At 42.1% G+C, this 26,930-nt stretch overlaps 1 protein-coding gene across 4 annotated transcripts in view; it reads right to left on the bottom strand.

Moving 5' to 3' along the window:
• The window catches only part of LOC139539469 (PEX5-related protein-like), a 173,117-nt gene that overhangs the window by 8,424 nt on the left and 137,763 nt on the right, over nt 1-26,930 (bottom strand). For all 4 annotated transcript variants that reach the window (XR_011667955.1, XM_071342441.1, XM_071342442.1 and 1 more), the window contains 4 exons: nt 19,800-19,916; nt 18,847-18,990; nt 17,297-17,367; nt 11,535-11,753 (listed from right to left, as the gene is read on the bottom strand). Coding sequence is in view for 3 of the 4 variants with exons in the window: in XM_071342441.1 (XP_071198542.1) it covers nt 11,535-11,753; nt 17,297-17,367; nt 18,847-18,990; nt 19,800-19,916 (551 nt within the window). In the remaining variant the exon portion in view is untranslated. The remainder of the gene's footprint in view (nt 1-11,534; nt 11,754-17,296; nt 17,368-18,846; nt 18,991-19,799; nt 19,917-26,930) is intronic.

Raw genomic sequence — 26,930 nt, 5'->3', positions numbered from 1 at the left:
TCTCTGATAGAGTTCAGTGTGTCAAATTGGAGGGCCTATTGTCTGAACCTCTGGCAGTCTGTATGGGGTGCCACAGGGTTCAATTCTTGGGCCGACTCTCTTCTCTGTATAGATCAATGATGTCGCTCTTGCTGCTGGTGATTCTCTGATTCACCTCTACGCAGACGACACCATTCTGTGTACTTCTGGCCCTTCTTTGGACACTGTGTTAACAACCCTCCAGACGAGCTTCAATGCCATACAACTCTCCTTACGTTGCCTCCAACTGCTCTTAAATACAAGTAAAACTAAATGCATGCTCTTCAACCGATCGCTGCCCGCTCCTGCCCGCCCGTCCAGCATCACTATTCTGGACGGTTCTGACTTAGAATATGTGGACAACTACAAATACCTAGGTGTCTGGTTAGACTGTAAACTCTCCTTCCAGACTCACCTTAAGCATCTTTAATCCAAAATTAAATCTAGAATCAGCTTCCTATTTTGCAACAAAGCATCCTTCACTCATGCTGCCAAACATACCCTCGTAAAACTGACCATCCTACCGATCCTCGACTTCGGCATTGTAATTTACAAAATAGCCTCCAACACTCTACTCAACAAATTGGATGCAGTCTATCACAGTGCCATCCGTTTTGTCACCAAAGCCCCATATACTACCCACCATTGTGACCTGTACGCTCTCGTTGGCTGGCCCTTGCTTCATACTCGTCGCCAAACCCACTGGCTCCAGGTCATCTACAAGTCTCTGCTAGGTAAAGCCCCGCCTTATCTCAGCTCACTGGTCACCATAGCAGCACCCACCCGTAGCACACGCTCCAGCAGGTATATCTCACTAGTCACCCCCAAAGTCAATTCCTCTTTTGGGCGCCTTTCCTTCCAGTTCTCTGCTGCCAATGACTGGAACGAACTGCAAAAATCTCTGAAGCTGGAGACTTATATCTCCCTCACTAGCTTTAAGCACCAGCTGTCAGAGCAGCTCACAGATTACTGCACCTGTACATAGGCCATCTGTAAATAGCCCATCCAACTACTTCATCCCGATACTGTATTTATTTCCTTTGCACCCCGGTATCTCTACTTGCATATTCATCTTCTGCACATCAATCACTCCAGTGTTTGATTGGTATATTGTAATTATTTCGCCACCACGGCCTATTTATTGCCTTACCTCCCGTATCTTACCTCATATGCACACACTATATGTAGACTTTTTCTACTGTATTATTGACTATATGTTTTGTTTATTCCATGTGAAACTCTGTGTTGTTGTTTGTGTCGCACTGCTTTGCTTTATCTTGGCCAGGTCGCAGTTGTAAATGAGAACTTGTTTTCAACTAGCCTACCTGGTTAAATAAAGGTGAAATAAAAAATATATAAAAAATTCAACCCCCTGACTCAATACAAATTACAATCACCTTTCGCAGCGATTTAAGCTGTGAGTCTTTTGGGTAAGTCTCTAAGAGCTTTACGCATCTGCATTGTACAGTATTTGACCATTATTGATTTTTTTATTCTTCAAGTTCTGTCAACTTGCTTGTTGATCATTGCCTTCCCTCAGACCTATGCCCCTTCTGCCCACCCCATGCCTCTCACCCCTGCAGCAAGGACCTCAACATGACAGCAGGACATATGCCCAGGCCGTGAGCAAAGCAAAAGGCCCAACCCCCACTATTACACCTGCCCAAGCCCCATCCTGCGACCAAAGAGGTATGTGGCAGGTGCTCAACATGCTCTGCTCACACCTACTGTGATGGTCTGGGCCAAAACCACACAAAACAACACTATACACTATGGAACACAAAGCTTTTACTATCTCATCCTGGAATACATACACGGTCTGAGGTCATCTGCCTTCGGCCTAAAGAGCAGGAACCCAGACTTCATCAAAGAAATTGGAAATACAGACATTGTCATCCTACAAGAAACATGTTATAAAGGAGCCGGACCCACTGGTTGCCCCCCAGAGAGCTGGTAGTCCCATCCACCAAACTACCAGGTGTGAAACAGGGAAGAGACTCAGGGGGTATGCTAATTTGTTATAGAGCAGACCTAACACACTCTATTAAATTAGTCAAAACAGGAATATTTTATATCTGGAAATGAATAAGGATTATCTCAACAGAGAAAAATATTCTCATCTGTGCTACCTAGATCCCCCCCAATAGAATCCCCATACTTTAACAATGACAGCTTCTCCATCCTAGAGGGGGAGGTCAACAATTTCCAGGCTCAGGGACATGTACTAGCCTGTGGTGACCTAAATTCCAGAACTGGACAAGACACCCTCAGCACACAGGGGGACAAACACCTGCCTGGAGGTGGCAGCATTCCCTCCCCCTGATGCCCCCCCAGACAAAACTACGACAACATAACCAACAAAAAACGGGTCACAGCTCCTACAGCTCTGACAGACGCTGGGTATGTACATAGTCAATGGTAGGTTCAAGTGGACTCCTACGGTAGGTACACCTATAGCTCATCTCTTGGCAGTAGTACTGTAGTATACTTTATCACTGACCTCAACCCAGAGTCTCTCAGAGCGTTCACAGTCAGTCCACTGTCAGAGGGCAGCAAAATCACACCCCACTTCAACAGAGCTATGCTCAATCATGAGGCATCAAAGCCAAAGGAACTGAATAAAATTAAGAAATGCTATAGAAGGAAGGAAAATAGTGTGGAAATTGTTCCAAAAAAAAATAGGCAACAACAAATTCCTTCTATGAATAAAAAAAATTAAAATATCCAACCCCCAGAAAAAAACTGAGCCTACGCCTTCACTACGGTGAATCACTAAAACAATACAGAAATACACTACTGAAAAAGAAGGAACAGCAGAAATCTGCTCAATGTAATTGAAGAATCCATGAATCTAACCACTTCTGGGAAAATTGGAAAACTAAAAAAATGTTTTATGGATAACCACTTCTCCAATCTTTTTGTCTCTGTAACAAAGAACAAACAGCAAATCTTAGAATCAACCATTAAAGACGACCAGAACACACGGGATTCTCCAATTACATTGAATGAACTACAGGACAAAATACAAACCCTCCAACCCAAAAAGGCCTGTGGTATTTGGTATTTGGTATTTTATTAGGATCCCCATTAGCTGTTGCAAAAGCAGCAGCTACTCTTCCTGGAGTCCACACAAAACATGAAACATAATACAGAATGACATAATACAGAACATCATTAGACAAGAACAGCTCAAGGACAGAACTACATACATTTTTAAAAAGGCACACGTAGCCTACATATCAATAGATACACACAAACTATCTAGGTTATATAGGGGAGAGGCGCTGTGCTGCGAGGTGTTGCTTTATCTGTTTTTTGAAACCAGGTTTGCTGTATATTGGAGCAATATGAGATGGAAGGAAGTTCCATGCAATAAGGGCTCTATATAATACTGTACGTTTTTTTGAATTTGTTCTGGATTTGGGGACTATGAAAAGACCCCTGGTGGCATGTCTGGTGGGATAAGTGTGTGTGTCAGAGCTGTGTTTAAGTTGACTATGCAAAAAATTTGAGATTTTCAACACATTAAGGTTTCTTATAAAAAGAAAAAGTGATGCAGTCAGTCTCTCCTCAACTTTTAGCCAAGAGAGTCTGGCATGCATATTACAATTAAGAGCAAAACGTGCCGCTCTGTTCTGGGCCAGCTGCAGCTTAACTAGGTATTTCCTTGCAGCACTGGACCACATGACTGGACAATAATCAGGATTAGACAAAACTAGAGCCTGCAGAACTTGCTTTTTGGAGTGTGGTGTCAAAAAAGCAGAGCATCTCTTTATTACTGATAGACCTCTCCCCATCTTTGCAATCACTGAATCTATATGTTTTGACCATGACAGTTTACAATCTAAGGTAATGCCAAGTCATTTAGTTTCCTCAACTTGTTCAACAGCCACACCATTCATTACCAGATTCAGCTGAGGTCTAGCACTTAAGGAATGATTTGTACCAAATACAATGCTCTTAGTTTTAGAGATGTTCAGGACCAGTTTATTACTGGCCACCCATTCCAAAACAGACTGCAACTCTTTGTTAAGGGTTTCAGTGACTTCATTAGCTGTGGTTGCTGAAGTGTATATGGACACACATGCTTTGTTTAATGCCAGTGGCAGGTCATTGGTAAAAATAGAAAAGGGTAGAGGGCCTAGAGAACTGCCCTGCGGTACACCACACTTTACATGTTTGACATTAGAGACGCTTCCACTAATGAAAACCCTTTGAGTTCTATTAGATAGATAGCTCTGAATCCACGATATGGCAGAGGTTGAAAAGCCATAGCACTTAAGTTTTTTCAACAACAGGTTATGGTCAATAATATCAAAGGCTGCACTGAAATCTAATCTAAATCTAACAGCTCCCACAATCTTCTTATTATCAATTTCTTTTAACCAATCATCAGCCATTTGTGTCAGTGCAGTACATGTTGAGTTCCCTTCTCTATAAGCATGCTGAAAGTCTGTTGTTAATTTGTTTACAGAGAAATAGCATTGTATTTGGTCAAACACAATTTTTCGCAACAGTTTGCTAAGAGCTGGCAGCAAGCTTATAGGCCTGCTGTTAGAACCAGTAAAGGCCGCTTTACCACTCTTGGGTAGTGGAATTAATTTGGCTTCCCTCCAGGCCTGAGGACAAAGACTTTCTCTAGGCTCAGATTAAAAAATATGACAGATAGGAGTGGCTTTAGAGTCAGCTACCATCCTCAGTAGCTTTCCATCTAAGTTGTCAGGAGTTGCCAGGAGGTTTGTCATTATTGATCGTTAACACAAATTTTTCCACCTCTCCCACACTAACTTTACAACATTCAAACTTGCACTGCTTTTCTTTCATTATTTGTTTTTTTGTACATGAATATAATTGCTCACTGTTTGTCGTGGCCATTTCCTGCCTAAGTTTGCCCACTTTGCCAGTGAAATAATCATAAAAATAATTGGCAGCATCAAATGGTTTTGTGATAAATAAGCTATCTGATTCGATGAAAGATGGAGTTGAATTTGTCTTTCTGCCCATAATTTCATTTAAAGTACTCCATTGTTTTTTTCCATCATTATTTATATCATTGATCTTGGCTTCATAATAAAGTTTCTTCTTTTTGTTGAGTTTAGTCACATAATTTCTCAATTTGCAGTAAGTAAGCCAGTCAGATGTACAGCCAGACTTATTAGCCACTCCTTTTCCCCCATCTCTTTCAACCATACAGTTTGAAAGAGATGGGGCAAAGGACCCTGGGAGATGAGCAAGGACCCTGGGCATCTTTCTTTTGGTGTTTTTCAGAGTCAGTAGAAAGGCCTCTTTAGTGTCCTAAGTTTTCATAACTGTGACCTTAATTACCTACCGTCTGTAAGCTGTTGGTGTCTTAACGACCGTTCCACAGGTGCATGTTCATTAATTGTTTATGGTTCATTGAGCAAGCATGGGAAACAGTGTTTAAACCCTTTACAATAGAAGATCTGTGAAGTTATTTGGATTTTTACGAATTATCTTTGAAAGACAGGGTCCTGAAAAAGGACGTTTCCTTTTTTGCTGAGTTTAGCTTTAGAACAAAGTTCTACTGCATTAGTAAAAATGTGATCGATACATGTGGATGATCTTGTTCCTGTAGTGTTTGTAAACACCCTGGTAGGTTGATTAATAACCTGAACCAGAGTACAGGCACTGGTTACAGTAAGAACCTTCCTCTTGAGTGGACAGCTTGATGAAAACCAGTCAATATTCAGGTCCCCAAGAAAGTATACCTCTCTGTTTAAATCACATACACGATCAAGCATTTCACACAAATTATTTAGATACTGACTGTTAGCACTTGGTGGCCTATAGCAACACCACAAAATAATAGGCTTTAGATGTGCCAAGTGAACCTGCAACAACAACACTTCAATAACACTTGACATAAAATCTTCTAAGCAATACAGGAATATGGCTCTGAATATATACATTAACTCCTCCCCCATAAGCATTTCTGTCTCTTCTATAAATGTTATATCCTTGTATTGCTACTGATGTATCATCAAATGAATTATCTAAGTGAGTCTCAGAAATGGCTAATATACTGTATGAATGTTATCTGATGTTAGCAAGTTATTGATTTCATGAACCTTATTTCTAAGGCTACATATATTAATATGGGCTGTTTCCAGCCCTTTCCTGGGTAGCTTTTCAGAGATAGACATAATACTGAAAAGAGCAGACAAAGCAAGATAAAAAAATATATACAATCAGCAGTCCATTAATCAATTGGTGTGTGTGTGTGTGTGTGCTGCGAGTTTGAGGCTACGGACCCATAGGCTTGGCTCTCTCATCCCTTCCAGGCTTCTGGGAGGGAGGGTGGACAATGAGCATTTCGTAGCGGATGTACACAATTTCCCAACACGCTCGGCCAGCTTTCATGGCTGGGATCAGTTCTTTCTGGCGCACAGCTTCAGTATAGTCCTCATTGAGGAAGATAAACGTTCCTCTCAAGTTCTTGGCTCTTTCCAGAACAGCTACCTTGTCCTTGAACCTTAGGAAATTGACCACTATCGGCCTGGGCCTATCACCTGGGCCGGTGGTGGGTTTTCCAGTCCTGTGGTCGCGCTCCACCTCAATCTTCCTGTAGTCCATCTTAAATTTCTCAGAGATCATTTCCCTCACTTTGTCCTCATGCTCCATCCAGGTCTAATGTGGAGATTCTGCAATTCGGTCCACAACCATGTTGTTTCGCCTTGATTGTCCCTCGAGATAGTCTAATGTATCTGTCATTGTTATCATGGATTCACAGACAGAACTGATGTCCTCTCTCAATGACTTACAGATTGCTGTCAACTTGCCGTCCTGTTTCAACTCGTCGAGCTGACCCTGGGAGAACTGCAAACTGTTCTTCAGGTCCTGGACCTCTCTGGTCAGGTCGTCCACTCTTTAGAATCCACGAGTATTTGGACAAAACACTTGAAACTATTTTCTTGTTGTTGTAACAACTGCTTATAGGTCTCTTTTTGTTTGTTTAAAAGATCCTTCATGTGTGATAGAGAGACACAACTGTTCTCAACGGTACTCCCGCCAGCTTTGGTCTTTGTCATGGTAGCTAGCAACGTTGGTTACGCTGTTACTCCCCGCAGTTCCAGACAGGGCAGGTCAAGGGGAAAATTGAAAACAACAAACAGCAGGGATCTAGACAGCCACAAACCCGGGACAATCCACAATGACTAACCTCGTCGCGGGCTGCATTCAAGAACCCCTCGCTAGCTTGATGTCCAGCTAGCTATCAGCTAGGCTAGCTGTGACGCCAAATAGCTCCTCAGACCCGTCCTTGGTCGGCAGGATCAATAGAAAGATACAAGCAGTCCCAGCAACTGATGCCAACTGTGTCGTGGGATCCAACATAAGAAGCTAGGTAGCTACCAAGAACTTTCCAATATACTTCGAAACAACAAACTTTCCAACAAACTTTCCAAACAAACAAAAACCAAGCTCTTCCTCGTTCCGCGTACAACAGGAAGTGACGATGATGTTCAAGACCAAAGGACAGATTTCCACCGGTTTAATGTCCATTGCTGTGGGGTTGATGGCATCCTAAATGAAATGATAAAATATACAGACCACAAATTCCAATTGGCTATACTTAAACTCTTTAACATCATCCTCAGCTCTGGCATATTCCCCAATATTTGGAACCAAGGACTGATCATTCCATTTGTCTCTACAAAAGTAGAGACAAATTTGACCCCAATAACTACTGTGGGATATGCGTCTACAGCAACCTTGGGAAAATCCTCTGCATTATCATTAACAGCAGACTTGTCTACCGAAGTCGGTTCCTCTCCTTGTTCGGGTGGCGTTCGGCGTCACCAGTCAGCGTCACCGGTCTTCTAGCCATCGTCGATCCACTTTTCATTTTCCATTTGTTTTGTCTTGTTTTCCTACACACCCAGTTTTCATTTTCCCTCATTAATTGTTGTGTATTTAACCCTCTGTTCCCCCCATGTCTTTGTGTGGAATTGTTTGTTGTAAGTGCTTGTGCACATGTTTACTGGTGCGCGTCGGGTTTTGTACCCATGTTTGTTATTTATTTATGCCGTTGGTTTTGCAGTTAAACTGCTCCAGCTATTACCTAGTTCTGCTCTCCTGCGTCTGACTTCCCTGCCACCAGTTACGCACCCCTTACAAGACTTGTACATTTCCTCAGTGAAAACAATGTACTGAGCAAATGTCAAATTGCCATTTTACCAAATGACTGTACAACAGACCACGTTTTCACCCTGCATACCCTAATTGACAAGCAAACAAACCAAAACAAAGGCAAAGTCTTCTCATTTTTTGTTGATTTCAAAAAAGCTTTTGACTCAATTTGTCATAAGGACCTGCAATACAAATTGATAGAATGTGGTGTTGGGGGAAAAACATACGACATTATAAAATCCATGTACACAAAAAACAAGTGTGTGGTTAAAATGGGCAAACATTTCTTTCCACAGGGCCGGGGGTGAGACAGGGATGCAGCTTAAGCCCCACCCTCTTCAACATATATATAAACGAATTGGCGAGGGCACTCGAACAGTCTGCAGCACCCGGCCTCACCCTACTAGAATATGAAGTCAAATGTCTACTGTTTGTTGATTATCTGGTGCTTCTGTCCCCAACCAAGGAGGGCCTACAGCAGCACCTAGATCTTCTGCACAGATTCTGTCAGACCTGGGCCCTGACAGTAAATTTCAGTAAGACAAAAATAATGGTGTTCCAAAAAAGGTCCAGTTGCCAGGACCACGAATACAAATTCCACCTAGACACCGTTGCCCTAGAGCACACAAACAACTATACATACCTCGGCATAAACATCAGCGCCACAGGTAACTTCCACAAAGCTGTGAACGAGCTGAGAGACAAGGCAAGAAGGGCCTTCTATGCCATCAAAAGGAACATACAATTCGACATACCAATTAGGATCTGGCTAAAAATACTTGAATCAGTTATAGAACCCATTGCCCTTCATGGTTGTGGGATCTGGGGTTCGCTCACCAATCAATAATTCACAAAATGGGACAAACACCAAATTGAGACTCTGCATGCAGAATTCTGCAAAAATATCTTCTGTTGACAACATAAAACACCAAATAGTGCATGCAGAGCAGAAGTGGGCCGATGCCCGTTAATGATCAAAATCCAGAAAGGAGCCGTTAAATTCTACAACCACCTAAAAGGAAGCAATTCCCAAACTTTCCATAACAAAGCCATCACCTACAGATAAATCAACCTGGAGAAGAGTCCCCTAAGCAAGCTGGTCCTGGGGCTCTGTTCACCAACTCAAACAGACCCCACAGAGCCCCAGGACAGCAACACAATTAGACCCAACCAAATCATGAGAAAACAAAAAGATAATTACTTGACACATTGGAAATAATTAACAAAAAAACTGAGCAAACAAGAATGCTGTTTGGCCCTAAACAGAGAGTACACAGTGGCAGAATACCTGACCACTGTGACTGACTCAAAATTAAGGAAATCTTTGACTATGTACAGACTCAGTAGGCATAGCCTTGCTATTGAGAAAGGCTGCCAAAGGCAGACCTGGCTCTCAAGAGAAGACAGGCTATCTGCACACTGCCAGCAAAATTAGTTGGAAACTGAGCTGCACTTCCTAACCTCTTGCCAAATGTATGACCATATTAGAGACACATATTTCCGACAGATTACACAGACCCACAAAGAATTTGAAAACAATTCAAATTTTGATAAACTCCCATATCTATTGGGTGAAATACCACAGCGTGCATCACATCACAGCAGCAATATTTGTGACCTGTTGCCACAAGAAATGGGCAACAAGTGAAGAACAAACACTGTTGTAAATACAACCCATATTTATGTTTATTTATTTTGCCTTTTGTACTTTTAACTATATGCACATCACAACAACACTGTATATATGACATTTGAAATGTCTTTATTCTTTTGGAACTTTTGTGAGTGTAATGTTTACGGTTAATCTTTTATTGTTTATTAACTTTTGTTTATGATCTATTTCACTTGCTTTGGCAATGTAAACATATGTTTCCCATGTCAATAAAGCTCGTTAAATTGAAATTGAAATTGAGAGAGAGAGCTCTCACTGTTGAGTAAAATATTTGATAAAGTCATGCCTTTCCTATAGAGGGGAGAATTCATGATTTAATTGATTATATAACTAGACTCCTAACTGATAAAGTCATGCCTCTCCTATAGAGGGGAGAATTCATGATTTAATTGATTATATAACTAGACTCCTAACTGATAAAGTCATGCCTTTCCTATAGAGGGGAGAATTCATGATTTAATTGATTATATAACTAGACTCCTAACTGATAAAGTCATGCCTTTCCTATAGAGGGGAGAATTCATGATTTAATTGATTATATAACTAGACTCCTAACTTATAAAGTCATGACTTTCCTATAGAGGGGAGAATTCATGATTTAATTGATTATATAACTAGACTCCTAACTGATAAAGTTATTTTCTCCTCATGTGACACCTAAAAGCACTGCCTTTAAAGTAAAAAGGAAGGAGAACCCCTGAATTGCGGTTGTTTGACGATGAATACGTGAGAGCAAGCTTGCTTAATCGGCAATAAAATGACACCCAGCCCAGCTGTGCTTGAAAGACCTTGAAATAACTTTTCCTTTCATCGATGACAGGGGTAATAGTCATTACACTGAAACAAATGAGTTTCTAAAACGGCCCGGCTAAAGATATCATAACTGAACGTGCGACATAAAGCACACCATAGCATAAAATATGCATCAATGAGCCATTGTGTAATATTGTCACGGTGCTCAGGCTAAGAGACTGTAAAGGACAGAGAGATCGTGCCAGCCATTTGCTTAAAAAAAAAAGTAATGGATGTCAGATTTAGTGCTGTCCAATGAAGGCGCCTGACACTTACTCTAGGATGTCATGCTACTCCTGATTGGCCTGTATCTCTTCTCTTTCTCCACATTGTAGTCATCCTGTAATGTTGTCCTACAAATGAGAATGCACTTACTTACACCTATGGGATCTATGCTAGTCCTATCCAGTACTTACAACTATGGGATCTATGCTAGTCCTATCCAATCCTTACACCTATGGGATCTATGCTAGTCCTATCCAGTACTTACAACTATGGGATCTATGCTAGTCCTATCCAGTACTTACAACTATGGGATCTATGCTAGTCCTATCCAATCCTTACACCTATGGGATCTATGCTAGTCCTATCCAGTACTTACAACTATGGGATCTATGCTAGTCCTATCCAGTACTTACACCTATGGGATCTATGCTAGTCCTATCCAATCCTTACACCTATGGTATCTATGCTAGTCCTATCCAGTACTTACACCTATGGGATCTATGCTAGTGCTATCCAGTACTTACACCTATGGGATCTATGCTAGTCCTATCCAGTACTTACACCTATGGTATCTATGCTAGTGCTATCCAGTACTTACACCTATGGGATCTATGCTAGTCCTATCCAGTACTTACACCTATGGGATCTATGCTAGTCCTATCCAGTCCTTATAGTCTACCTCTCATATCTGCCCACAGTTGAGACACGAGACATCCTACGTTGGGAGCCCGGGGAGCCCGCCAGGTGGCTCTTGCCCTTCAGCAGGTGCTTGTACTTGGAGTTGTGACGGAGCCAGCGCAGCAACGCCTCGCAGGCATCCTGCCTCATGCCCGTGTTGGTCAGGCTCACCGCCAGGGCCATGAGGGCTTGGAGGTTATTGGGGTGGAGCTCGAGACACCTGGAGATACAGAGAGAGGAGGCCAAGGGTGGGTTAAGGGGGGTAATGAGTACTTCAAAGGGTTTGACAAATACTAATTGGAACAGGGAACATCAGGAGGCACCTAATGATGCCTGGGGTCAGGTGGCAATGACCACTCACCCCAGATATATTGCCTTCAAAAGCATTTGTTCGTAGGAGTTACTTTGGAGCGTAGACTTGAAATTGCAGTTGCTACTGTTCACATTTAAAGTTAACCGTAGTGTTGCATCAGAGGAAAATAGCACTATGTTGGACGAACAACAAGGATTAGAGAGCACTCAGGGATGAGACAAAAACAGATTTAGCTTTCATCAAGATAATGTTTCACTGAGATTTGTGACCGACTGACAGTCAATGCTTCAACTTCCTTAAAAGCTTGTAATGACAGGAAAACCAAATCATTTCTGTCAGACTTGCTACTGTGCCATGGGTCACTGGCTGTTATATAAAGTTTGTATACGATAGGTATGCTGTGCAGATGCTCCGTTCATCGTTTTAAGATAAAAATCTGCAACAATTTTTTTTTGTTGCCGTTATATGTTTCCCTCAGAGTTCTCTAATCCAGACAGGAATACACATCAACAATGGGCCTACATTAACAGTCAGCTAAAACACATCATGGAAAATAGAAGCAGTGTAGCATTAATAATAGCAAAGTGCTGGATTTCAGGGGATTACTGTCATTCTGAGAAGATCATTTAAAAGCTGAAGTTTTAAACCATTGGTTTCAACACCAATAATGAATTAACCCAAAAACACTTGATTTACTTTTTTACTTTTTAAAATTTATTGTAGGGTTAAAAAGATTTTGTTTGACAAGTAATATATATATATTTTAAAATATGTATAAAATTATTGCCACCCCTGAATATTCTTATAAATAAAAATGAACAAAATTAAATCTGCATTAACATTCTACTTTTTAAAATTAATCTAATTTCAAGGAACTGTATTGTGGCCTTCCATTGCTTCCTGTTTTACTGGGGTATAAAAATGAGGTAACGCAATTGTAAAATCTCTTTGTCAAATAAAATCTAATTGCATTTGTCACATGCTCCAAATACAACTGGTGTAGACTTTACCGTGAAATGCTTGCTTATGAGCCCTTTCCAACGATGCAGAGTTTAAAATAATAATACAAATAAAATAGTAACACGAGGAATAAAACAAAATACACAAGAATGGAGCTATTTACAGGGAGTACCAGTACAATAACGAGGCTGAGGATCAGCGTGGCGGATGTGTTGTTACCTACCCTTACCACCTGGGACTAAACACCTCCCTCTGCAACTGGATCCTGGACTTCCTGACGGTCCGTCCCCAGGTGGTGAGGGTAGGTAACAACACATCCACCACGCTGATCCTCAACACTAGGGCCTCCTTGCGTGCTCAGACCCCTCCTGTACTCGCTGTTTACTCATGACTGCATGGCCAGGCACGACTCCAACACCATCATTAAGTTTGCCGATGACACGGTAGGCCTGATCGCCGACAACGACGAGACAGCCTATAGGGAGGAGGTCAGAGACCTGACCATGTGTGGCAAGGACAACAACCTCTCCTTCATTGTGATCAAGACAAAGGAGATGATTGTGGACTACAGGAAAAGGTGTACTGTGCACGACCCCATTCTCATCGACGGGGCTGCAGTGGAGCAGGTTGAGAGCTTCAAGTTCCTTGGTGTCCACATCACCAACAAACTAACATGGTCCAAGCACACCAAGACAGTTGTGAAGAGGGCACGACAAAACCTATTCCCCATTAGGACACTAAAAAGATTTGGCATGGGTCCTCAGATCCTCAAAAGGTTCTACAGCTGCACCATCGAGAGCATCCTGATTGGTTGCATCACTGCCTGGTATGGCACCTGCTCGGCCTCCGACCGCAAGGCACTACAGAGGGTAGTGCGTACGGCCCAATACATCACTGGGGCCAAGCTTCCTGCCATCCAGGACCTCTATACCAGGCGGTGTCAGAGGAAGGCCCTAAAAATTGTCAAAGACTCCAGCCACCCTAGTCATAGACTGTTCTCTCTGCTACCACACGGCAAGCAGTACCGGAGCGCCAAGTCTAGGTCCAAGAGGCTTCTAAACAGCTTCTACCCCCAAGCCATAAGACTCCTGAACATCTAATCAAATGGCTTCCTAGACTATTTGCATTGTCCCCCCCCCTCATGTACACTGCTGCTACTCTCTGTTTATTATCTATGCATAGTCGCTTTAATAACTCTACCTACATGTACATATTACCTCAATTACCTCGACTAACCGGTGCCCCCGCACATTGACTCTGTATCGGTACCCCCTGTATATAGCCTCGTTATTGTTATTTTACTGCTGCTCTTTAATTATTTGTTACTTAAAAAAAATATATACAGTGGGGAGAACAAGTATTTGATACACTGCCGATTTTGCAGGTTTTCCTACTTACAAAGCATGTAGAGGTCTGTCATTTTTATCATAGGTACACTTCAACTGTGAGACACGGAATCTAAAACAAAAATCCAGAAAATCACATTGTATGATTTTTAAGTAATTAATTTGCATTTTATTGCATGACATAAGTATTTGATCACCTACCAACCAGTAAGAATTCCGGCTCTCACAGACCTGTTAGTTTTTCTTTAAGAAGCCCTCCTGTTCTCCACTCATTACCTGTATTAACTGCACCTGTTTGAACTCGTTACCTGTATAAAAGACACCTGTCCACACACTCAATCAAACAGACTCCAACCTCTCCACAATGGCCAAGACCAGAGAGCTGTGTAAGGACATCAGGGATAAAATTGTAGACCTGTACAAGGCTGGGATGGGCTACAGGACAATAGGCAAGCAGCTTGGTGAGAAGGCAACAACTGTTGGCACAGTTATTAGAAAATGGAAGAAGTTCAAGATGACGGTCAATCACCCTCGGTCTGGGGCTCCATGCAAGATCTCACCTCGTGGGGCATCAATGATCATGAGGAATGTGAGGGATCAGCCCAGAACTACACGGCAGGACCTGGTCAATGACCTGAAGAGAGCTGGGACCACAGTCTCAAAGAAAACCATTAGTAACACACTACGCCGTCATGGATTAAAATCCTGCAGCGCACGCAAGGTCCCCCTGCTCAAGCCAGCGCATGTCCAGGCCCGTCTGAAGTTTGCCAATGACCATCTGGATGATCCAGAGGAGGAATGGGAGAAGGTCATGTGGTCTGATGAGACAAAAATAGAGCTTTTTGGTCTAAACTCCACTCGCCGTGTTTGGAGGAAGAAGAAGGATGAGTACAACCCCAAGAACACCATCCCAACCGTGAAGCATGGAGGTGGAAACATCATTCTTTGGGGATGCTTTTCTGCAAAGGGGACAGGACAACTGCACCGTATTGAGGAGAGGATGGATGGGGCCATGTATCGCGAGATCTTGACCAACAACCTCCTTCCCTCAGTAAGAGCATTGAAGATGGGTCGTGGCTGGGTCTTCCAGCATGACAACGACCCGAAACACACAGCCAGGGCAACTAAGGAGTGGCTCCGTAAGAAGCATCTCAAGGTCCTGGAGTGGCCTAGCCAGTCTCCAGACCTGAACCCAATAGAAAATCTTTGGAGGGAGCCGAAAGTCCGTATTGCCCAGCGACAGCCCCGAAACCTGAAGGATCTGGAGAAGGTCTGTATGGAGGAGTGGGCCAAAATCCCTGCTGCAGTGTGTGCAAACCTGGTCAAGAACTACAGGAAACGTATGATCTCTGTAATTGCAAACTAAGGTTTCTGTACCAAATATTAAGTTCTGCTTTTCTGATGTATCAAATACTTATGTCATGCAATAAAATGCCAATTAATTACTTAAAAATCATACAATGTGATTTTCTGGATTTTTGTTTTAGATTCCTTCTCTCACAGTTGAAGTGTACCTATGATAAAAATTACAGACCTCTACATGCTTTGTAAGTAGGAAAACCTGCAAAATCAGCAGTGTATCAAATACTTGTTCTCCCCACTGTATATATATTTTTTTTAAATCTTAAAACTACATTGTTGGTTAAGGGCTTGTAAATAAGCATTTCACTGTAAGGTCTACACCTGTTATATTCGGCGCATGCGCCAAATACAATTTGATTTGATTAGGGCAACAATTAAGAAGTTTAAAACCCCTGGAACAGAGGTCAACATGCCTGATATTGGATTCATGTGTATCTTGTCCCTACGCATAGTGATGAAGATGGTTTGGGAGGGAAAGAAAAATCTCAAGGCCAAAGTTTGGGTCACCAAGTCTACAATTAGACGCCACCTCCATGCCAATTTGCTCTTTGGAAGGGTCGCCATAAAAAGCCTTTGTTGAGAGCAACCAATAGATGTAAGCGCCTGGAGTTTGCTGAACGGCATTGGTTCTTGGATTAGAACCGATGCTATGGTCAGATGACATGAAAATAGAGCTCTTTGGCCACGCACAGAAGTGGTGGGTTTGTCTTCGAAAGAAGAATGCATATGCCGAAAATAACATCATATATACGGAAAAATATGTTGGTGGATCTTTGATGTTATGGGGCTATTTTGTATCAGAACATTTTAGCCCAAAACTTAGTTGCTTCTGCCAGGAGGAAGAGGCAACCAACTAAATCTTGTAATGAACAATGTGGAAATTGAGCAAGTTGAGGTGACTAAACAGCTTGGAGTAACCCTGTTGATACAACAGTAGCTAGGAGTGGGAGAAGTCTGTCCATAATAAAGCATTGCTATGCCTTCTTACCAACACTATCAACAAGGTCATTCCTACAGGTGCTAGTTTTATCATAGCTGGACTACTTCAGTCGTATGTTCAGGTGACACAAAGAGGGACTTAGGAAAATTACAATTGGCTCAGAACAGGGTAGCACAGACGGCCCTTAAATGTACACGTGGAGCTAACATTAATGATATGCATGTCAATCTCTCCTGGCTCAAAGTGGAGGAGAGATTGACTTCATCACTACTGTGTTGACAAGCTGAATCCACCGAGCTGTCTGTTTAAACTACTAGCACACAGCTCGGACACCCATGCATACCCCACAAGACATGACACCAGAGTTCTCTTCACAGTCCCCAAGTCCAGAACAGACTATGGGAGGTGCACAGTACTATATAGAGCCATGACTACATGGAACTCTGTTCCACATCAGGTAACTGATGCAAGCAGTAGAACCAGATTAAAATAACAGACAAAAATACACCTTATGGAACAGCGGGGACTGTGAAGAGACACACACAGGTACAGACACACGCATACAAACACAAACGCTAGCACACACACTCTACACACACGTATATTGTAATATTGTTGTATGGTGGTATTATACATGGCCTTGGCAGCAGCTAATGTGGATCTCTAATAAATAAAAATATACATCTTTAATAGCTGTAGACAAAGCATGAAAAATAAATATTTCAAGATGTCTGAAGGACCTGATAAATGTTGGAAACTAAAGAGAAGTGACATGCATGCATTGTATTGCTGTGTTCGTGGTGGAGCCTATGGGACCACATTGGGCAATAACTCCTCCTTACCTCTGGAGGGAGACGATAGCTGCCTGCTCGTTTTCGTTCTCGGCCTGGGTCGTCCCCAACACTTGCCAAGCCTGGGGAGATAATGGGGAGCATTGAACAACAGGGTCATCACCTGGGTCTTACTACCCTCTCTAAGGAGAGACTTCGTTAGAAGGGATGGTGTGGTCTAGATGCAGAGCTCAGCTCTCTCTGAGACATAGGATGGCTCACTGTCAGTCAGTGCTCTCAGTACCGCTCACACAGCCGGGAAATAGATTGATTCTGCCGTTGGTAAACAGAACAGGCAGGAAGCATCATGCATCTCAAGAAGTCTGCAATACAAACTTTTGTCTGAGGTTTGTCTGAAGTGAACTTAGGGCACGTCAAAATACAACGGCTGCAATAAAAATTGCAAGGTGATTCGCTTTGAGGTTTTTGTCTTCTGACAGTGCTCTGCCATCCAAGTTAATTTAGGATTGTTGAGCCTCCCTTTCCCTCCGGTATTGGGAGTTCCTATTCAGATTAGGCATTCTTGTATTGTATCGTTCTAAAGAGCCATTAGCAATTAATGAGATAATGTTGCAGGGTGCATGTCACTTTGGCAACGGATCACTTGAGACATCGAATGATAATTGAGGTCACGACTTCTCAGTCATTGGCAACCAACCAAATTCATTAAGTGTACCTGATGAGTCATGCTTAGTTATTGCTCGATGAATCATGTTTGGGACGAACTAGAAAGTCATGGTTCAGCATTGTGGATGGCAGCTATTGGACTCCTCTTAGCTGGGGAACCCAACTTTGAATCTCCATACTCTCAGAGTACATCTGCATTGAGACATTCTAGCTGAATCTGCAATCCAAAATGACTAGATGACATGTCTGTTAAAGTCAACAAATATGATCTATGTACTTCAATCTGCGTGCTGGTTTATTTTGTGCAATGACATTGATACTCAATTTTGTAGCACAACGCTATAAATCAAGTCTTGAATGAGAGGAAATTATCTACAAACTATCTAGAGGTCTCCGCAGCACAGAGATAAGCCACTAAACACGCTGAGAGGAATTTTAGAATCATATTAGTTCCATACACTGTGGGATAATCCTTTCCTTGGAATAACCGGCACAGTTATGTACAGTATATTTTACAGGATCCCCGAGTTCCGATTCTATTAATGCTCTCTGGTGCTGTAAGAGGTCGCCTCTGTTACAATTGAGATGAAATTAGCAGGAGAGAAAAAAACGGAGAAAATAGCTATTACCCAACACTTTGGGCAAATTGAAAATTCTCATTGGGAGATGAAGACTGGGTCGTTTTGATGCAGTAAACAGCTCTATTAATGGTATAACTCCCCAGTCCTCCACTAGCAATCAGCGTCGGCCACTTAGCGCTCACTGAATATCCACCTTTGATTTGTGAAGTTCTTTTTTTTTTTTTTATCAGAGTATGGTGTTGTCTGAACAGGCTGATTGGCAGTTGGTGCTAGTACATTATGGTACTGTGGGAAAGTCATGCTGGGAATGTGTGTGTTTATTGTGCATCTCATCAGCCCCCTGTGCCTTGTCACCTCTGAGTCCTGGGGGTCCTGCAAGATGGCCCCCTCCAGTAGCAGCACAGCGTTGGGCAGGTCTCCCTCTTTGGACTTTCGAAGACCCTCCTCAAACGCGTTGGGCCAGTCCTTGTAGGGGTTGTCCATGTGGAAGTAGTAACCCTGTCACCAATAAAATAAAGTAAATGGAGCATCACCAATGTAATCTCTCTGTATTCAAATAAATGGCCGCGCTGAGTGACCGTCCTCCAGGGTGGAATATTTAAGCATATTCTCAGCATCAATTTATATTTTTTAGCTTTCTGCTTAACATCAAACCTGGGCAAAAGTCCTTAGGGTTTGCTGTCTCGTTAAATGTTCAACTTTGCATCTTCAGACTGAAATTACCCTGGTGTGTTGTTGCCGAGTTCTGAACACGAGTTTTGAAACGGCTCTTCCTCTTAGAACATGTAGCATTGGGATCAATCAAAAAGTCTGATTATATACAGTAGCTCAAGCATATCGAAGCTCCCATTGCACTAAAGTAAGCATATGCTTATGAGTGGCAAGTTTGAAACCATCTGGGTTAGCTATTGACCCCAATCGGGTTAAATCAGTAGATTCTGTAGTGTATGTGCAGCACATGATCATCTCTAGATCATCGAGTTCATAGGCTTTATTTCCCCTTCATTAAGTAGAACATGTCCACATGAGACCCCCGAGTGGCACAGTGGTCTAAGGCACTGCATCTCAGTGCAAGAAGCGTCACTGCAGACCCTGGTTCGAATCCAGGCTGCATCACATCTGGCTGTGATTGGGAGTCCCATAGGGCGGCGCACAATTGGCCCAGCGTCGTCCGGGGTCGGCCGTCATTGTAAATAAGAGTTTGTTCTTAACTGACTTAGTTAAATAAAGGTAAAATAAATATGAAGGAAATAAATGATAAGCATATGGACAGACGATAACAGAGTTAATAGGTGAGAACCCGTAACCTTCTCGTGAGGTGACACACTGGAGGGGATCTGCGCCTGCTCGTTCTCCGTTAGCCAGTTCCGTCGTGCTAGCTCCTCCCACTCTGCTTGCATCTTGTCCCAGAACTCTGTGTCTGACTGTGGAGGGAGAGAGCGGTGGGAGGATTAGTACACAGAGGATTGCTAGCTTTGATACCTTGACAATGCTGAGGTCCCCTGCCATGGAAATGTCACATCCATCTCATTCATTTATCAGTGGTGTAATGTATGGACTTCTGATGACTCATCACTTGCACTCAAATGTCCAACATTAGCTTGACCTTTGACCTTTCAGTTGATAGATTGATGTCTGAGAGGGTTATTATACAAAGCCCTAGACTCAACAAACAGCCGCCTTGATTGGTGTTGTAACTATACTGAACAAAAATATAAACGCAACATGTAGTGTTGGTCCCATGTCTCAAAAGCTAAAATAGAAGATCCTAGAAATATTCCATAAGCATAAAAAGCCTATTTCTCTCAAATGTTGTTTACATCCCTGTTAGTGAGTATCTCTCCTTTGCCAAGATAATCCATCCACCTGACAGGTGTGGCATATCAAGAAGCTGAATAAACAGGATGATCATTACACAGGTGCACCTTGTGCTGGGGACAATAAAAGGCCACTCTAAAGAGTGCAGTTTTGTCACACAACACAATGCCACAGATGTCTCAAGATTTGAGGGAACGTGCAATTGGCATGCTGACAGCAGGAATGTCCACTAGAGCTGTTGCCAGAGAATGTAATTTTTATAAGCTGCCTCCAATGTCGTTTTAGAGAATTTGGCAGTACATCCAACCTGCTTCACAACCGCAGACCATGTGTAACCACGCCAGAACAGGACCTCCACATTCAGCTTCTTCACCTGAGGGATCGTCTGAGACCATATAACTGGACAGCTGATGAAACTGTCGGTTTGCACAGTCGAAGAATTTCTGCACAAAGTATCAGAAAGTTCATCTATCTGCGTGCTCGTCGTCCTCACCAGGGTCTTGACATGACTGCAGTTTGGCGTCGTGACCGACTTCAGTGGGCAAATGCTCACCTTAGATGGTCAATGGCATACTGGAGTTGGGTGCTCTTCACGGACGAATCCCGGTTTTAACTACACCGGTCAGATGGCAGACAACGTATTTGGCGCCGTGTGGGCGAGGAGTTTGCTGATGTCAACTTTGTGAGTGCCCCATGGTGGCAGTGGGGTTATGGTACGAGCAGGCATAAGTTACGGACAACAAACACAATTGCATTTTATCGGTGGCAATTTGAATGCACAGAGATTCCGTGACGAGATTCGGAGGCACATTGTCACGCCATTCGTCCGCTGCCATCACGTCATATTTCAGCATGATAATGCACAGCCCCATGTCGCAAGGATCTGTACACAATTCCGGGAAGCTGAACATTTCCCAGTTCTTCCATGGCCTTCATACTCACCAGACATGTCACCCATTGAGCATGTTTGGGATGCTCTGGATTGACGTGTATGACGGCGTGTTCTAGTTCCCGGCAATATTCAGACAACTTCGCACAGCCATTGAAGAGGAATGGGACAACATTCAACAGGCCAAAATCAACAGCTTGGTCAACTCTATGTGAAGGAGATGTGTTGTGCTGCATGAGGCAAATGGTGGTCACACCAGATTCCAACAGTTTTTTTGATCCACGCCACTACTTAATTTTTTTAAGGTATCTGTGACCAACAGATGCATATCTGTATTCCCAGTCATGTGAAATCCATAGATTAGGGCCTAATTTATTTATTTCAATTTACTGATTTCCTTATATGAACCGTAACTCAGTAAAATTGTTGCATGTTATTTTTTTTTGTTCAGTGTTGATGATTTCTTGTTCAGTGTTGATGATTCTTTGTTCAGTGTTGATGATTTTTTGTTCAGTGTTGATGATTTCTTGTTCAGTGTTGACGATTCTTTGTTCAGTGTTGATTATATTTTGTTCAGTGTTGATGATTTCTTGTTCAGTGTTGATGATTTCCTGTTCAGTGTTGATGATTTCTTGTTCAGTGTTGATGATTTTTGGTTCAGTGTTGAGTTCTTGCTCAGTGTTGATTATTTTTTGGTTCAGTGTTGATGATTTTGTTTTTGGTTCAGTGTTGATGATTTTGTTTTTGGTTCAGTGTTGATGATTGTTGGTTCAGTGTTGATGATTTCTTGTTCAGTGTTGATGATTTTTGGTTCAATGTTGATTATTTTTTGGTTCAGTGTTAATTATTTTTTCGTTCAGTGTTGATGATTTTTGGTTCAGTGTTGATGATTTTGTTTTTGGTTCAGTGTTGATGATTGTTGGTTCAGTGTTGATGATTTCTTGTTCAGTGTTGATGATTTTTGGTTCAGTGTTGATGATTTTTGGTTCAGTGTTGATGATTTTGTTTTTGGTTCAGTGTTGATGATTTTGTTTTTGGTTCAGTGTTGATGATTGTTGGTTAAGTGTTGATGATTTCTTGTTAAGTGTTGATGATTGTTGGTTCAGTGTTGATGATTTTGTTTTTGGTTCAGTGTTGATGATTTTTGGTTCAGTGTTGATGATTTCTTGTTCAGTGTTGAGGATTTTTGGTTCAGTGCTGATGCTGCTTTTTTTTTGCCTGCCTCTGTCCAAGCTTGCAGGCCATGTCTATTAGACCTCACAGCTACGATACAGCCGAGGCCAAAGACCTCCGTGTTTGTCACTGTCAATTACTCCATGGGCCAGTGAGCAAAGAGAGAAATCAAAGTGAGAACGATGACTGCTTTCAAAGAGTAAACATTGCAGGCACCTCCAGAAACCAAACATTTTTATAGCATTTTGATGCATCTCTACTTGCCAATCAAATTCCTACTTAGACAAATTGTACACTTTAGGCTACTAGGTTGCTTTGTGATTCACTGCAGAGACTGATAGAATGCTATTATTTCATATCTTAAGTGGATTATTGCTCCTCTGTGCTTTGCCTTAAACTAAGTGGACAATTAAGGATAATTGGAAGACACCTGTGACCTCTACATGGAACCAGGTCAACAAGGCATGTGTCAAAAGGTCAAAGCCCATTATCGCGGCCACCAGACAAATGCCTCACTTACTGAACCAATGAAGAGGCAGTGGTGGGAGATGAAGAGCATTGTTAGCTTCATTAAAGCTCTCAGCCTGAGAATTAGAGGCACTGTTGTTTTTCATTCCCCGACATTCATCAGATAGTTGTCATAGTGACTACACAGTGCTTGTTTTTGTACATGACTGCATCAGGATTCTTCTTCATGTTCTATACAACACCGTGGCACACTACATTGTGTGCCTTTAACGGGTCACCTCGCAAATCTTTAGGAAAGACAGAATCATCCATAACAGTTATTGAGTGACACTTGGATTGAAGTCTGGGGTGAGCAATAACATGACAAGGTGACAGTGAAGAACACACGTCCTCTTTCCTTCCCTACTCTCTTCATCCTGACCCAGCTAGCAGGACTACAGTACTTCCTGTAAATAGCATCCTGGTTCTAGGTAGATGGCCCTGGCTATCACTGCAGATATAGGGGTGTATTCATTAGTCGCAGACCGTTACAGAATGCTTGGTCTGTTGCAAAACGTTTTGCGACCGACATTTTTTACTCCAAACGGAAAATGTTTTGCAATTAAAACGAGAGTTTCTATTGGACAAATTCAGGTAGGTACCTCCCCGTTTGCTTCTGTTTGGTTCATGGAGTAAACGATTTACGTTGAAAAAACGTTTTGTAACAGACCAAACATTTTGCAAACGGTCTGCGACTAATTAATACACCCCAGTTGTACTTTATGTTGTTGCTGTTCCAGCTGCACGCTGCTGATCGCCACAATATAATTCTATTAGGCCCATGATTCTTCGCTGTCTCCCTGTCAAAAAAAGTCCAAATATAGAGTGGAGCTCAGCTGTATATGACAAAGCAGCATAAGTGGGTGCCTTGGCACCTCAGGGGGGATCGAGTGAGGTATGTGTGCATGTGCTAGTGTGTATCTGTGTGTGTATGTGTCAGTGGGAGTGAGGAGGCATATGTGTGTGAGAGTCAGGAAGTGTGTATGAGAGTCAGGAAGTGTGTAAAGGAGGAAGGGGAGGTGGGTGGTCACATCTCTGTTTCCTCTCTCCAGGTGTATGGCAGGCGTCCACCGGAGGTGAGTATCACCTCCTTAATTGGCTGCTCACGCTGAGACAAATTGCCTGTTAGATCATGAGGTGAAATCTCACTGGCTCTGGGAATGAAACGGGGTGGGGGGGGGTATTGGTGGTGGAGCTGGAGCTGTGTGTTGTGGGGGCTGGTAGTGGTATTGAGATATTTACAGCATGACAGAGGATTTTTGTTGAATTCAAGGTTTCTGTTAGTCTTTTACAGCTAGATACGGATTGCTACTGATATGTTGCTATGGAATGATCTGCACAGTCAAGTCAACCCATGGACGAAGACATTGAATGCTAATGATCGTGGGGTGCGGCTAATTTCTGTTGTTACCGTACAGAAAATCTAAATAGCTTTGAGATGATAAACATTTTAGATCCACCTAGTGGCATCCAAAGACTTCAAAACAGTCGTAAATATATATGTTTTTTACGGCCCATTAAAGGTGCTCTGGACAAGTTAGCTTCTCCTCAACTTCTCTATCAGCATGCTATCATAAACTGAGACAGAGTTATGAGTCATTTAACGGTCAAGATTATGTGACTAGAAAACATTTTAATTTGATAAATGTTGATTGTGCATACAACCATACTTCATTCCTTGATTTCACAAGTACAGACCCGGGGTCATTTTCTGATTAAAATTATAACATCTTTGAGAGAGGCAATTAGTGATACGGCAATATTTCATTCGGTGACAGTATCCCCGCAGATGCTTCATCCTAACGGACTCCGGAGCTAACAAAGCATGTACCTAGAGAAATACCTGCTATTGTGCACTAGTGTCCAATTACTGTTTATATCATCACAAAATCAGCCATGATGCCTGTGTGGAAACTGTAATTACGTTCTTCGATATTACTTTTATGGGTGAATGCACCAATTATGATATTTGCCACGATACTGAATGGCCCTCAATGGCAATGGCTCGACACGTGACAGTATGATGGTAGTCTGTGTAATCAAAACAAACTGTGGCCCCTTTTTATTAACAAATTGTAAGAAAATCAAACACACACTCTGGTTACTTGAAATGTTTGCAACACAGACGATGGTGTATTTTGCAGACAGATCCAGCATTCTCATTCCCGGGAATGAGATTGAGGAAGGTCATCTATATCTCATGTATCAATGAAGCAAGCCCCTGCCTGTGACTCTCATTTGACAAAGATGAAGTTTAAATGTGAAATGCATTCAGTCTTGTTCTCTCTGCCTGACAAAACACGACAAAGCGGAATATAAATGAACTTGGGAGATTAATTTGTTACTTCATGAATAGATTATTGCCAGCAGTAATTATGGAGCCAGAGATAATACTTCTCCTTGGCCGGAACCGTCCAAGTTTGGAACGAAGAGACTTAAAGTTTGGCCCTCGTGAGGCGATTTATACAGTAAAAATAGATTTGTATGTACAGTGGAGGCAATTTACTGGAAGAAAATCATTGCTGTCTCAGACATAATGTTAAATTTGATAGCTCTAAACATCTTAGTGCAGTATACCGTATTGGTTTTGGACGTCATCATCATGTTGGCATTTTTCTTGTCCAACATTATGAGACAAACGTTTGCTGGTTGTGCAATTAAAAAAATTAAAATAAGTATGGTTGGTAATGGAAGGAAGCAGGAGTCAGGCAGACATGGACGTGCGGGGGCATTTTTCGTCCGATGGATGTGAAGGTTCTGTTTTAGAGTCATCGTGTTACACAACAGCGGCATGTAGCAACAGTATCTTTTAGTGTTTGATCCCTTAAATGGCTCGAACAACAGACCCACAGTTGCATCCCTGGTGTGTCTGTCAAACCAAGGTTCTTGTGACAGCCGATAACGGGATTTTGCACATCAACTGAAGCATAAAGGATCAGAAATGTATAGCTCTTTGAAGAACATCAAACACACTATTTCAGACATGTAAATTGACAGATTTTATGGCCTCGTTTTAGTCCATATTTGGCGGGCTGAAACTCAATTCAAACGCCACAATGCACTTGATATCCAGTAAATGTATTCAAAAACGTGATTTCCCTGTTTTTTTATATATATTTTCACACTATGAAGTTGCAGTAATACTGTGAAATTGTGAAAATTATCATAATGCACTTTTAGTGTATTGGACTGTTTGTGGTTTTTGGGATGGGGTTTTTGAAAAGACAGTATACGTTAATAGACCAATAACAAAAAGAGTTTCCCATCCTCTCTGCCAATAACAGCTAGATTTTGAGGTTTACACATCCCTCCCATTAGGCTCCTCCAATTAGGCCTCTCTCTCAGACCACTTCCAGACAGTCCTAGAAAAATGTATTTTCCTAAGAACCTATTTGTCACGTATACTCCCTCTCTGGCCTCTAGGTCACCAGACTGCTCGTTATGGACCACACCTGTCACCATCGTTACGCGCATCAGCGTGTCATCAGACTCACCTGGACACTATCACCTCCTTGATTACCTTCCCTATATACAGTATGTCACTCCCTTTGATTCCTTCCCCAGGCATTATTGTTTCTGTTTCAGTTTCCTGTCTGTGCATTGTTCGTGTTTCTTGTTTTGTATTATGTTTCATTTATTAAATTATTCACTCCCTGAACTTGCTTCTCGATTGTAGTTGAAAACAATTACAGTAAGGTACTTAATTGTTACCCAGAAATGATTTGATATTGAGATATAAACAGCTGCAAAGGACCTTTTAACCTACAGATTGCCCTATTTATTTTCGTGTTGTCTCATCATGTACTGTGCCATCAGAAAGTATTCATACCCTTGACTTTTTCCACATTTTGTTGTGTTACAGACTGAATTTAAAATGGATTAAATTGAGATTGTGTCACTGGTCTACACACAATACCACATAATGTCCCGGTAGAACGTTGTTTTCGACATTTTTACAAATGAATAAAAAATGAAAAGCTGAAATGTCTTGAGTCAATAAGTATTCAACCCCTTTGTTATGGCAAGCCTAAATTAATTGAGAATTAAAAAT

Source organism: Salvelinus alpinus, chromosome 15 (assembly GCF_045679555.1).
Source record: "Salvelinus alpinus chromosome 15, SLU_Salpinus.1, whole genome shotgun sequence".
In the NCBI taxonomy this organism is placed as follows: domain Eukaryota; kingdom Metazoa; phylum Chordata; class Actinopteri; order Salmoniformes; family Salmonidae; genus Salvelinus; species Salvelinus alpinus.
The sequence above is the reverse complement of the archived record's forward strand: the minus strand, read 5'-3'. Positions and strand labels throughout refer to the sequence as shown.